Source organism: Cladophialophora immunda (genome assembly GCF_000835495.1).
Source record: "Cladophialophora immunda strain CBS 83496 unplaced genomic scaffold supercont1.8, whole genome shotgun sequence".
Taxonomy (NCBI): domain Eukaryota; kingdom Fungi; phylum Ascomycota; class Eurotiomycetes; order Chaetothyriales; family Herpotrichiellaceae; genus Cladophialophora; species Cladophialophora immunda.
This window is the reverse complement of record NW_015622548.1, coordinates 69,538-82,105: the sequence shown is the minus strand read 5'-3', so window position 1 is coordinate 82,105 and position 12,568 is coordinate 69,538. Positions and strand designations below refer to the sequence as shown.

The 12,568-nt window shown below is 53.7% G+C and overlaps 6 protein-coding genes across 6 annotated transcripts; 3 read left to right on the top strand and 3 right to left on the bottom strand.

Annotated features, from left to right (window-relative positions):
* The first annotated feature begins 8 nt into the window (after positions 1–8).
* Positions 9–1,500, top strand: PV07_12112 (uncharacterized protein). The gene has a single exon (XM_016399605.1). The coding sequence runs from the start codon at positions 31–33 to the stop codon at positions 1,360–1,362; it is 1,332 nt and encodes a 443-aa protein (XP_016242417.1). The 5' UTR covers positions 9–30; the 3' UTR covers positions 1,363–1,500.
* Positions 795–2,382, bottom strand: PV07_12111 (uncharacterized protein). Its single transcript, XM_016399604.1, has one exon. It carries the CDS (start codon positions 2,129–2,131, stop codon positions 1,400–1,402), a length of 732 nt encoding a protein of 243 aa, XP_016242416.1. The 5' UTR covers positions 2,132–2,382; the 3' UTR covers positions 795–1,399.
* Positions 2,383–2,608: 226 nt separating this feature from the next.
* PV07_12110 (uncharacterized protein) lies at positions 2,609–5,769 on the top strand. The gene is made up of 2 exons (XM_016399603.1): positions 2,609–4,990; positions 5,048–5,769. The coding sequence occupies exons 1-2, from the start codon at positions 2,885–2,887 to the stop codon at positions 5,360–5,362; spliced, it is 2,421 nt and encodes an 806-aa protein (XP_016242415.1). The 5' UTR covers positions 2,609–2,884; the 3' UTR covers positions 5,363–5,769.
* PV07_12109 (uncharacterized protein) lies at positions 5,583–6,992 on the bottom strand (the record flags this gene model as incomplete). The annotated part of the gene is made up of 1 exon (XM_016399602.1): positions 5,583–6,992. The coding sequence occupies one exon, from the start codon at positions 6,990–6,992 to the stop codon at positions 6,132–6,134; it is 861 nt and encodes a 286-aa protein (XP_016242414.1). The 3' UTR covers positions 5,583–6,131.
* Positions 6,993–7,693: 701 nt separating this feature from the next.
* Positions 7,694–9,465, bottom strand: PV07_12108 (uncharacterized protein). Its single transcript, XM_016399601.1, has one exon. The coding sequence runs from the start codon at positions 9,321–9,323 to the stop codon at positions 7,887–7,889; it is 1,437 nt and encodes a 478-aa protein (XP_016242413.1). The 5' UTR covers positions 9,324–9,465; the 3' UTR covers positions 7,694–7,886.
* An 801-nt stretch (positions 9,466–10,266) lies between these two features.
* On the top strand, positions 10,267–10,839 carry PV07_12107 (S-(hydroxymethyl)glutathione synthase; the record flags this gene model as incomplete). Its single annotated transcript, XM_016399600.1, has 1 exon — positions 10,267–10,839. One exon carries the CDS (start codon positions 10,267–10,269, stop codon positions 10,837–10,839), a length of 573 nt encoding a protein of 190 aa, XP_016242412.1.
* Between the last annotated feature and the right edge of the window lie 1,729 nt (positions 10,840–12,568).

The following is a 12,568-nucleotide window of genomic DNA, read 5'->3' as shown; positions in this document are numbered from 1 at the left end:
TGTTTGGACATCGCCTCGCCAGTTTACTTCATGGTCATGACGGAAAAGAAGCTGGATGATACCGCACTGCTCCAGGAAATCGCTACGGCATTTGATCAATATAACCATCTCACACACGAGGAAGAAGACATTCGGAAACATCTCTTCCGCGCCGATGCAGCAAGTGACGAACAAAACCAACAGCAACTCGATGACAACCTGAAGGCCGAGTATCTCGAAGCTGTTCGAGCGAATGCCGCAGCAAGGCGCCGTTACGCGGACGCTGCTGGTTCTGCCTCTTTGCAGGCCCATGAGACGAATTTATCGACCCAACCCGCAGCCGACAAGGCGCCATTCCTTGATCAGCACCTTGACCTATTACGGCTGAGAAAGACGAATGCCCAATTGACAATTCTACAAGATGAAATGGACGCCATCCTATCGTCGTCGTCCAGTGTTGCATCCGTCCAACTGGGGACCTCCACCGTCGAACCCGCGCCCGCTACTTTTTCTTCCGAGAATGGGCAGGGGGAACCTGCGAGGTCGATCACGCAGTCCATCCAAGCTCTCGAGGTGGCCGTGGTTCATGCTAGACACGAAGCCACGCAACAGAGGGCGCTGTTAGACGGTGCTAAATCCAGCACTGCAGAGCCAGGAAAGGCACCTGCTGAGCGGCATCTTGCTGCAATGTCTGTGGTGAGACAGATCCTGACTACTTGGCTGCAAGAGTCCCTGGACAGATGTCAAGAAGGTCCTGATGCCCTGAACGATCAGGCCGTAGACGGCACGCTTCTGGATGGGGAAGACTGGGACAAGCAGATTGGCATTCAATACGATCAGTATGTCGAGGCGCGGAGACGGCTCCTCTCTGCTGCCACCGATTTGAGATCACCTCTACCCGAGAAAGAGTCGCAAAGCCCAGGAGGCAACAAGTCAGTGGAGCAACCATTAAAGCCTCGAGCCACTGATCTTACAAATACGGTGGAAAAATGTTTACTCCCATCTCTACAGCAACAGAGAATGTCGTCCTCCCACCTCACGCTGATGGACGAACAGCTGCGCAAAGAATCCGCCACTACAATCAACATGCTTGACAGACACAGCGATGAAAGCCAGCTCCTCCAAGCCTTTCCGCTCCTTGCTGGCTCCGGACGCTTCGTGCACGCTAGATCCACTTTTGGCGACAAGCAAAATAAGGATACTGGAACGGAGACGCAGGACGAAGTGTCGACACGACTTGAAGCGTGGATGTTTGCAGCCGAGGCGGCCGATGTGGCTTCCTTGGGGGCAGCTGAGAAGCACTTGAAGCAGGGAAAGGACGCTATGGACGAGGTGTGGAGAGGTTTTGCAGCGATACGGCTTTTTAAGGAAGCTCGGACATGAAGAAATTGTTGGTTTCTGGAAACCAGGCCCATTTCCACTATTGCTCCTCATTTTGAGCATAGAAGAAGTTCGCGCCCACAACAGTCAAATCGTTTTCCTTTGCCCAGTTCCGCACCCCGTGTCTGGGCTTGCCATAGCCCCAGTGCTTTCTGTCGGCTGGCGCCTTCAGGGTCGAAGTTTCGCCTTCCAACAAGACGAAAACATATCGATGCGCGCCCGTTTTTGGGGGTGGACCCGGCGAAAGATATTCCTCGAGCTCACCGGGTTTGGCTTTCATGACCTGGAACACCGCGGGAGGCACTGGGATCGGGGTGGTCAAGTTGGTGAGGATCCAGTGACACATTTCAGACCACTTTGGATTGTCGCGAGACTTGGCATCAGGATCCGTCAAGACGAGGGTGAAGGTAGACTTCTTGCCTCCGTCCGTGTTGGATGGAGAATTTATGGAGTGGAAGGTGAAGACGGGTCGGTTCGATACTGAGTCGACGGGGATGTCGTTTCCCAAGAGGACAGTCTCGTGGGAATTCGGGTAGCTGATGTCGAGGTAGTAGGAGGGTTCAAAGTCGTCAAGGACGTCGCCGATGATTTCGTGATCAACTAGGACGTCTCTAATGGTCGAAAAGAAGGAATACGAGCCATCGGAGAAAGGCTGCTGAAGTTCTCCCTCGTTGAAGGGAAGTTGGACGTCGTTGTCGATCGGGTATGTTGAACCTTGGTTTGCCAACAGAAGGCCGGTAATGGCTATCGTGAAGCTAGATGTGGCACGCATGGCTGTATCGGTGGTGACGGCGATAGCGACGACAATAGCGAGGTGTTGGGATATTGGGAACAACCTGAGTTAATGGGGTTGTGTTCCGAGCCCTGTAGAGCTTCATCCAGAGTGAATGACCTTGTTGTCATGGTGCATGTCGTAATATTGACCCCGCCTCTTGCGTTGCTTCGACTAGATACTTTCCTGCCCATACAGTAGAGATGATTGCAAGGCCGTCTTCAGCCACCTGCAGCCACCGAACAGGTTCTCGGACCAGGGTCTGTCAGGGCACGACGTCAGAGCCCAAGCAGCGCAGGCACCATATAATCTTTTAAGTCTGACAAGCTATTTAGTGAGGTCCATATACAATTTCCCTCAATCAACAGCCTCAGGTCCTGCTGTCATTACATATAGTATCCCTCACGTCCTCCGCGAAACCTGCTTTCTCTGGAGGCCCCAGCAGAAATGCCATCCTCGCATCTCCTACGCCTGCGCCTGCGCCTGCGACCCGCTTTCGCCGCGTTCCTCGCTGCATCTGCAAAGTTGTGCTCTGTATCCTCCTCCCCCAATATACGCCAGCAGTAAACATGTGCCTGTTGGTGGCCATCTGACCCAAAGCCTCACCACACTCTCTCCCTCTGTCACCTTGCTGCCTTCTCTGTTACAGCCTGTCGCTTGGTCACCACCCAGGGCAACCATCTGTTTTTACTTACAACCTACGTCTCTCCTCTGAAACACCTCTCCTAACCACTTGCGACACGGTCATCGACAATGACAACCCTCGGCGATGACCTCCTCCGCACAGTCAACAAGCTCCAAGACCTCGTCTTCAACACTATCGGCAATGACTCCCTCGATCTCCCCCAGATAGTCGTGGTCGGTTCGCAGTCCTCGGGGAAATCCTCTGTGCTGGAAAACATTGTGGGCCGGGATTTTCTTCCCCGTGGAAGTGGCATTGTAACTCGTCGGCCGCTGATATTGCAGCTCATCAACATCCCTCCAGAAGATGATGACTCAGATACCAACGGCAATGGCGATGTGCACGTTCCCCATACGGCAGCCAGCGTGGCAGAACACGGGGAGTGGGCAGAGTTTCACCATATCCCTGGTCGCAAGTTCACTGATTTCAACCAAGTCCGCGCCGAGATCGAAAACGAGACGGCGAGGATAGCGGGCAACAACAAGGGCATCAACAGACAGCCCATTAACCTCAAGATCTTTTCTCCACATGTCCTCAATCTCACCTTGGTCGATCTGCCTGGGTTGACTAAAGTCCCTATAGGCGACCAGCCCTCGGACATTGAGAAGCAGACAAGAACCCTCATATCCGAATACATTGCCAAACCCAACAGCATCATCCTCGCCGTTTCTCCTGCCAACGTCGATATTGTCAACTCAGAAGCCCTGAAGCTCGCTCGGCATGTTGACCCCATGGGAAGAAGGACCATTGGTGTCCTGACAAAATTGGATTTGATGGATCATGGCACAAACGCCTTGGATATCCTGTCTGGTCGCGTCTATCCGCTGAAGCTTGGATTCATTGGCGTTGTCAACCGATCGCAACAAGATATCCAAACCAACAAACCCATGTCCGAAGCTCTCAGATCAGAGGCGGAATTTTTCAGACACCATCCCGCCTATCGGAATATGGCCACAAGATGTGGAACACAATACCTAGCAAAAACATTGAACACGACTCTCATGGGCCACATCCGCGATCGATTACCAGACATCAAGGCGCGGTTGAACACTTTGATGGGCCAGACACAGCAAGAGCTGGCCTCTTATGGGAGCAAGCAGTTCAGCGGCAAGGAGCATCGCGGATCATTGATCCTTCAACTCATGACGCGCTTCGCGACGTCTTTCATCTCTTCTATCGACGGCACATCTTCAGAAATATCCACAAAAGAGCTTTGTGGTGGTGCCAGGATTTACTATATCTTCAACTCAGTATTTGGCAACTCTCTAGAAACTATCGATCCCACGCACAACCTGTCTGTTCTCGATATCCGAACCGCCATTCGAAACTCCACCGGGCCGCGACCAAGTCTTTTTGTTCCCGAGCTTGCCTTTGACCTGCTCGTGAAACCACAAATCAAGCTGCTGGAAATTCCCAGTCAGCGGTGCGTGGAATTAGTCTATGAGGAGCTGATCAAAATATGCCATACATGCGGATCTACAGAGCTGTCCAGATTTCCCAGGTTACAGGGCAAGCTTATCGAGGTCGTCTCGGACCTGTTGCGAGAGCGACTCGGTCCCTGTTCAAATTACGTTGAGTCACTGATCGCCATCCAACGCGCGTACATCAACACAAACCATCCGAATTTCCTTGGAGCAGCCGCAGCCATGTCTTCTGTCATTGCAAGCAAGAACGAGAAGGACAAGAAACTAGCACAAGCCGAAGAGAGACGAAAACGTGAGAAGCAGCGCATGAAGCAGTTAGGCGTTAATGGCGCCGCCACACCAGATGAAGAAGACGCTGAACAAGAAGACAAGCCTACCTCGTTGCCAAACCGGAAACACCCGACCCTGAGCCGCAGCATGTCACCCGCTGTGACTCGCGAGCGCGAGAACGGCATAGGCAGCATCTCCGCGGCTGCAGGGTCAGCAGGCGCAGCCAGGGACTCATTCCTCAATTACTTCTTTGGAAAGGAAGGCGGGCTACCAGGTGCCTCGCTACAGGGCAGCCCTGCTGTTGTTCCATCGTCTGCCTCCGTGGCGCAAAGACATGTCAGCCACAGCGTCGACCCGAGCTTCGCCCAGAGCATGCGTCGAATGGACCGTGGAAGCTTTACAGATCGATCGCCAGTGTACCCGCCGGCGCTGCATGACGATTATGCACCCGGGTCCGAATATGGCGATTCGAGCTTACTATTCGTACGTGAACCTTGTCTGCGTCTTTTCATGTCATTTGCTAATATGGATATTTTATAGCCTGAACAAAATGCAGAACCTGCTCTGACGGAACGCGAGGCCTTGGAAACCGAGCTCATTCGCCGTCTCATCTCCAGCTATTTCAATATTGTCCGCGAAACCATTGCCGATCAAGTGCCGAAAGCCATTATGCACTTACTCGTAAACCATTCGAGGGATGAAGTGCAAAATCGTCTGGTCAGCGAGCTGTACAAGGAGGATCTATTTGGCGAGCTACTGTACGAGGATGATGGGATCAAGAAGGAGAGGGAAAAGTGCGAGAAGCTGCTGGCAACATATAAGGAGGCCGCGAAGATTGTTGGGGAGGTGTTGTAGTGCAGGAGTGCGTGGAAGAAGTAAGGACCTGCAACAAATCGTGTGGATTACTGTGGCTGCTTCGACAAGGAGCAAGCATTGTTGACGGATCGATCCTCTTCTCCTCTGCGGCAAGAAGAGTCTCCCCTCGACGCGAGTTTCATAGACTCTCACGTGTTTATGTATCTATGTATCCAGCTCAGACTTTGGGCACCCCCAGTGCAGAGGGACTGGCCTGTAAATTGATCATACCACCACTGTTACGAAGACCTCATATCGAGCATTGGACAAGGGGTTGGAGGGAAATGGTCATGTGCCTTGTCTTGAGGGAAGGGGGGAGCATATGGCCACTGTATATACTCTGGGATTGTAGTGACGGCATTTTGCAGTGACCAAACTTGTCTATCTAAACCATTCTAACCGGCTGCCCTCAAGACAATTATCATCCTCTACTCTTCTCCAGTGGAAGGACATGCCTAGTCGCTCTGGATCGAACGAGGGAATTGGATCATCAAGTTCGTAGAGGCTTCAAGCCCGATCAAGCACTGACTTTGGTTGTGCTGTAGTCCACAAACATTGGCAGGAAGACTCCCTCAATAACCAACGAAATAAGAAAAGACAGGCGGCCTTGATCTATGTCCTGCTTGATCGTGCGTGCCCTGCGAGGAGGCCGCCACAAGGCCATCTTTAATGTAGTCCCAGCCTGCCGTAGCTCATATGCCGCCGTCGGTATGTTGGCCGCCTCACAAGACGGGCTGGCAAGAAACATCGATCTCATCCGAAGGCTCGTTCACACCACGGCAGAAGAACTCGTCGAGACAGGGAAGACCGTCACGATCACTGGGAAACTCGGATCGGGTGTCGTGTCCGCATCCGGAGTCGGGGCAATCCCGGATGCTTGAAAGGGGCAGCTGGCGTTCCCGCTTTGGCTGGGGACCGAAGTTCCAGCCGCACTCTGGCTCGTTATAGGCGTTGGTGTCGTGCCGGAGAACCATGATTGCGTGACCAGATTCGGCCGAGGCTCAGGAACAGGCGGGACAAGTGTAGATAGCGCCGTGGTTGGAGGTAGGGTCCGAATCCAGGCAGCCAGCAGGGTCGAGTTTGCCGGTACGAGGGGCGGCGATGTGTCTGTGATAATACCCGGTGGGGATGTCGCGGTTGACAGTGCGGTGGCAGTCCCGGTGACCGCGAAAGTCAGCATGCCGCTAGAACCATCCACGGAGGATTCCTGCGAGCTCGGGGAGCTGAAGTTGAGGCTGCCGGTCGAATTTGACAGCATAGGAGACAGAGATGGGACCTGTGATATTTGGGGGCTGCTGGCGCTCGTGCTATTATCCGTGTCGAGAGGGTGAAATCTCGCCCTGGGACGGCGCCCTTTGCCTCTCTTGTGGAACGGTTGGGATTGAATGTCTTGAGTTGGCCTTCGCATATTGGGAGTCGAGGGTGGTGCTATCTTGATGTCCTCTGACGGCGACGCTGGTTGTCGTTTGCCGTGAGTTCCTGTGGCTCTCACGAAATGTCCTTTGATCGCCAGGCCAGTCTCGCTGGGCGCTTGTGATGAGAAGTCATGCCTGATGGTGATTTTCGGTAATATTGGGTCTGGCAAGGGCAACGCCGAGATTGATCTTATATGAGCGAGGATTGCGGTCATGATGCCGAAGAGAAATAGCGGGATCATCATCGTTCTTCTTGCTATGTGTCCTGCCCAGGTCGAAGACAATTACACCCACTTGAGCCAAAGCCGTCAAGAGCAGTTCCGCGACACTGACGGCGCGTTGATATATGCAGTTGCGAGGAGAAATAGATGCATCTCCTTTACCTTGTATCTCGCGGAGCTCTCCTTGACAGGGGACAAGGACGAAGTCACTCACCATAGCCGTCACCCGGACGCCGCCATCTGCATCATCATCAGCACCACGACGACCAGCGCGTAGAGACGAGGGCCAGTGGTCACGACCTCATCACGCCATCTCCCGAACCGTTGTACAGGCGCAGCCGAACGGTCTCCCGCAGAGGCGCCCATATCCAACCATAGACTCGCATACACGCAAGATTCTGTGCAAGATCCCCGCGCCTGGTGCCGGGGATTTTGCAGGCTCAGCGCGTTTGGCTGGTCGCCGGGCAGGCCACAGGGAGATGCTGGTGGCTGACTGCAACGAGCTACGAATTCGGGGTGAACTGGGAGGGTGACTGTGAGTCAGTTGCTTGGGAGGATGATTGGTGGTGGGAACAGAGGGTGAAACGATGCTGAAACACAGAAAGGGGTGCGTGGAGGTTGGGTGTTGGCAAGTCAGGGGCAAGGCCGAGGCTGGCGAGGCTGGCGAGGCTGGCAACCTGACCTCCTACATACTAGGTACATTATGAACATGCAAACCTGCGTCAGGTCTTGATGTTTCCTGCCCATTGCACATGGTCCAGTGGACAGCAGAGCATATCGCCAGCGTAATTACTCCAGACGTCGAAAAGAGAACTATCATTTGCTGATCACGCCGTTGGTGCAGTTCTGTCTCGTGCCAGCCTTCCCTGTCTGGAGAATCTATCCGCTTCAATAATAACTCGTCCCACTACCATAATCGCGTTGCGTACCAGGGAAAGCTCCTGCTGGTACCGCCATGCTATCTTCGTTCTCATCTGAGCTGTTTGTGGCGCCCAGTTCGTCGTGGTCTGGCGGTGCCCTCATTGCCGCCAACTCTGTTTCCTCCAACGGTGCCGGCTTCCATTTCTCAGCTACCGGCATGTTCATCCCGCTGGGCAATAGGGCCAGCAACAGTTTCCACTCCGGGATCAGCTGAACGTTGATAGTATCGTTTTGTTTGTTGAACTTCTGATCCAGGTATTCGACGATTCGACCTTCCTCGAGCTTACCGCCGTCCATCCCCCACGTGGTGCTGCCTTTTTCGATCCGTTTGTCTTCTCTTCGTTCAATCCAAGACGCCTTCAGTTTGCCCAGACCCGAAGCCTTGGCACCATCCTTCCCCATTTCAACTCCCAGCTCATTCATGGCCGCTCTGAGCCACGCGATTGCTTTCCCTGTTTGGCCTTCATGTGTATCCTCCTCTAGAGCCTGGAATCTGCAAGCTTTGGCTCGTGATGCCCTGTGGATACCATCACAGTATTCCAGGAGCTCTCTCGATGCCTTTGTGGTCTCGACCTTCAGTGCTACAATAGCAGCAGAAGCATGATCTGCAGCTCCGATGCAGAGCCGAGTCAATACCTGGCCCCGAACCTTGGCGATCTGTGGAGCTCTGATCATCCACTCTTTATCGTCCTTGTTCCGTGACTGAACGAGGATTGCGGGGTACGGGTCTTCCTTCAACACACAGAGCAAATTAAATTCGGCATGGGTCAAGTGCTGCAGAGCCAACTGCACACTTGCCGACACATCCACCGCACTGGGCGGGAATGAGGGAGGCCCATCGCTAGAAGAGTTTGCCCTCAGCAGAAGATAGGAATGGATCGCGTGTGCCGTCTGGAGGCATTTAGAGGCACCCTGGATCAGTGATGTCCGTTGCTCTAACGTCGGATTAACCGAAGAGTAGAGCCCGAGGAGAGACTGTCGAGCGAGTAGATTCTGAATGAGCGCCAGTGTATGATGCACAAAGAAAAGCTCGTAGTCAAGCCCCTTGCCCTTGGCCCTCTCGTTCTCACGGCCTGGGATGGCATTGGCGCCGAGGGTTGGCCGCCATTCGATCTCGGGCTCTTTGGCAAGTGCAATGTCAACAACCTCACCAGCCACAGGTTTGCCAGAGAGAGCGACGTCGAGCGTGACGAGGTAGCGTATATAGCTTTGGGCCGTGGAGGCTAGAGACAAAAGATTGGTGGCTTGGTCTGCTGCTGACAGTCTCTTGTGAGCCTTCAAAGCCGCCCGGAGAGCCGCCCGTTGAGATGTTGTTGCGGATGGGAGGGACGGGTGGGTGGATGAGATAAGGCTGGCTTGAAAGGAGATGTGGGAGGTGGTGGAAAGCACAAACGGAAAGGGCATGTTTGGTCACGCTTCGGCGGATCGAGGAGAATTCATGTCATTTGGACTCAGAGGCCGTGGGCGGTGTCTACGAGGCTCGACATGACACGTAACAGTTGGTGAAAGGCTGTTGTTGGTCCTACAAAGTTTGCTCGCAAGGCTTGGTGCTGCGGGCGCCCAGGCGCCCAGATGCCCAGATGCTCACATGGCCCAGTTGATGCATCGCAGCTTGTTGCACTTTGCCGAACTCTCGTCTACTGAGCATCAACCGACCACACAGTGCAGTTCCATCCTCCTCGCCCCCTCCTTGCCGACTCCCTCCCTCTTCAGACCTCTCTTCGATCTGGCCGTTGGACGCTAGTCGGCAGTTTTCTGACCTCATCTGCCAGATTCCTCCGGTCGAGAGCTACCGATGCATCCCCAAAAGATGGTTACTTACGGATCTGTCAAGATATGGTAAGGACTGAACTCCTCCATTGACATTCACCTCCACCTCGCTTGCTGAGTCTGACACGACATTTCCCGAACGTAAACGCGGATTTCGGTCTATCCCCGCAACTGCCGGTCGAGTGTGGGAGCAGAGCTTCCAGCCTGCGTAGCAAGGACTGAGCGTGTCCAGGGTATTCCCACTTGCCATCGGACATGCGGATTGCACATGTGGAAGTTGAGGGGCGTCGTCTGTCTCAAAACGGAGCGGATGAGCGAGGTGCCTGAAGGAGGCGGATCGATTCATTCATTTACCCCTCATATGATGCCAGCATAAGACGGCACCAATGGGATTCCCAAAGCAAGGATCTGGGGCTTTGTTTACGGAAGTGTGAAGAGCACGTCCCCGATGCTCTGCTGAGGGTATAAAGCGCGGTGAGAACCCTGTCGGATGCTACTGCAAGCGTGTACTCCCCAGCCGTTACTTTCTGTCACCAGCTGAATTCTATACCACCAACCGAGATTTTATATGAGCACCATGGCACCATCCCTGCATCCTCTCATCGATAACGGCATCACAAAGGGCAAAGACAACTTTCCCGGCGGCACCCTGCGTTGTCACTGTGCTTCCGATCCAGTCGAGGTCGAGCTGAAAGGCAACGTCCTCCACAATCACGTCTGCGGCTGTTCTCAGTGCTGGAAGCCCGATGGTGCTCTGTTCTCCGTCGTGGCAGTCATCCCAAGCGAGAATGTGCGCGTGACCAAGAACGGACATAAACTCGCCGTATTGGACGAGAACGCCACCATCTTGCGCAATGCGTGCAAGGACTGTGGTGTCCATATGTACGGGCCGGTCGAAAAAGACCATGCGTTCAAGGGATTAAGCTTCGTGCACGTCGACCTGAGCGACGACAAGGGCTGGCAGGAGCCACAGTTCGCGGCGTTCGTGTCGAGCTTGATTGAGCAGGGCTATCCCCCGGAGAAGATGGACGATGTGCGGAAGCGCTTGCGGGAGCTGGGATTGGAGCCATATGACGTGCTCAGTCCGCCGTTGATGGATGCCCTGGCAACCTTTGCGGCGGAGAAGGCGGGCAAGAGAAGCAAGCTTTGAAATCTGATAACGTGATGGGGACATTGGTTATGGGGACATTGGTTGTGGGGTCCGAATGAGAATGGAAGAAAGATCCAATAGCTCCTTGGGTTTCGTTCACGCAGGGACCTTCTGTCCGGTGCGGTGATATTTTCCAGTGCCTCAAAAAAGGTGTATAGGTTGACCTTCTCTAACTGGCCTTTTGTCCGGTAAAAGTGTCCCAGAGTAAACAAGATATCAACAATCTGAAAACGACCATGGAGACTCTGGATCAATGTTCGAGGGAGCATTTCTCCGTTCCCTCTGCTCGCACCCAGGAGGTTAAACTTCCAACGGATCGTATCAGAGGGAAAGGACGAATACTCATGTGGCCTTGATTTTCTGATCATCCTTTACACTAGAGTGACTCCCCGAATTTTGGAGCTCAATGGCTTCTTCAGCCACCCAGATAACACCACGGGACACAGCACGAGGAACATTTCCAGATTCTCTTGATATTGGTCTCGAATGGACCACGCCATGTTGTATGTACACAGTCCTTCCCATGGCTAGAAGTTGTAGATCAGATGATCCGCGGCTGTCTCCTCTCCCGATCACGTAGTCGAGCTCTGTTGTTTCCTAGTACAGTGTATCGCCGCCCTTTCGGGTCGTATTGCCTGGTCTGTGATCTGTCCCTCTGGATCCCTTCGCCTCTTGTGCACTCGGGTAGTCCGTATGAATCTCTGGTCCACCTGCAGGACCATCGACGCCGGGGATGTAGTTCTGCTGCTGGCCACGGTAGCCGGCTTCGCGAGTCGATTTGAGGAGCTGGAGGTAGCGATCTTTGAAATTTTGAAGGGTTAGATGCGATGGAAAGTCGATCGGGGACAGGTAGCTGGGGTTGAGGGAGTTTACCTCTGTATTTTCCGCATTTCTCAAGATGGTTGACTCCTTCGCGCGCGTAGCATTTGCCTATGAAAGCAGTTCATTAGGTTAGGTTAGAAAGAGCGTGCTGGGGAATGGAGTATATCCTGCATGGCTGTATCCCTCACTCCAAGAGATTCCATGACCACGACCACACCCTATTGGCGCATTTTCATCTCCCTCTCTGCATTCAAGCTCCCGCGGACGATGATACAGAAAGAACAGTAAGTAACATACCCATCTCCTCTCCCACCAATCTCCTCATCATCCTCTGAACCCATTGTTCTCGAACGATTGCGTCTCTTGCATCGGCGACTGCTTCATTGTCTTGAAAATCGACGCCCTGGAATGTCGGCGGGACTTTTGGTTTCTGGCGCAGAAACAACTCTGACTCAGGCGTAGGCATAGTGACCGTTCAGTCGGGGCTTCTTGAAAGGGTGTGAGGTGTGGTCAGGATTGTTCAAGGGAGGACGGGATGAAGAAGCGTCAAAAGGACATGCGCCCGTTCCCCTTGCACACTGAATGCCCCCAATTTCTAGCGGACACAGTTCAAAAGGAGGTACCCTATGGAGCCTTGGACGAGGAGCTGAGGAAAACGCAATGTGATTCTGTGCACGTCGACTACAGAACGACAGACGCCCGCCAGTAGAGCTCGGTTCAAGCTACGGCTAGTGCCAAGATCAGCCACCACCCCCCAAAAGCGGCTGGAGAAATTGCGAGAGTCTTCAGGTACAGCTAGCTGCATCTGGTGACCAAGCTGCGCCGCCTTACGCCTTCGAATATACAAAGGACATGGATGGAAATCTATGACTCTCAGGCATTGCAGAGGCGGATTATGGCATGCATA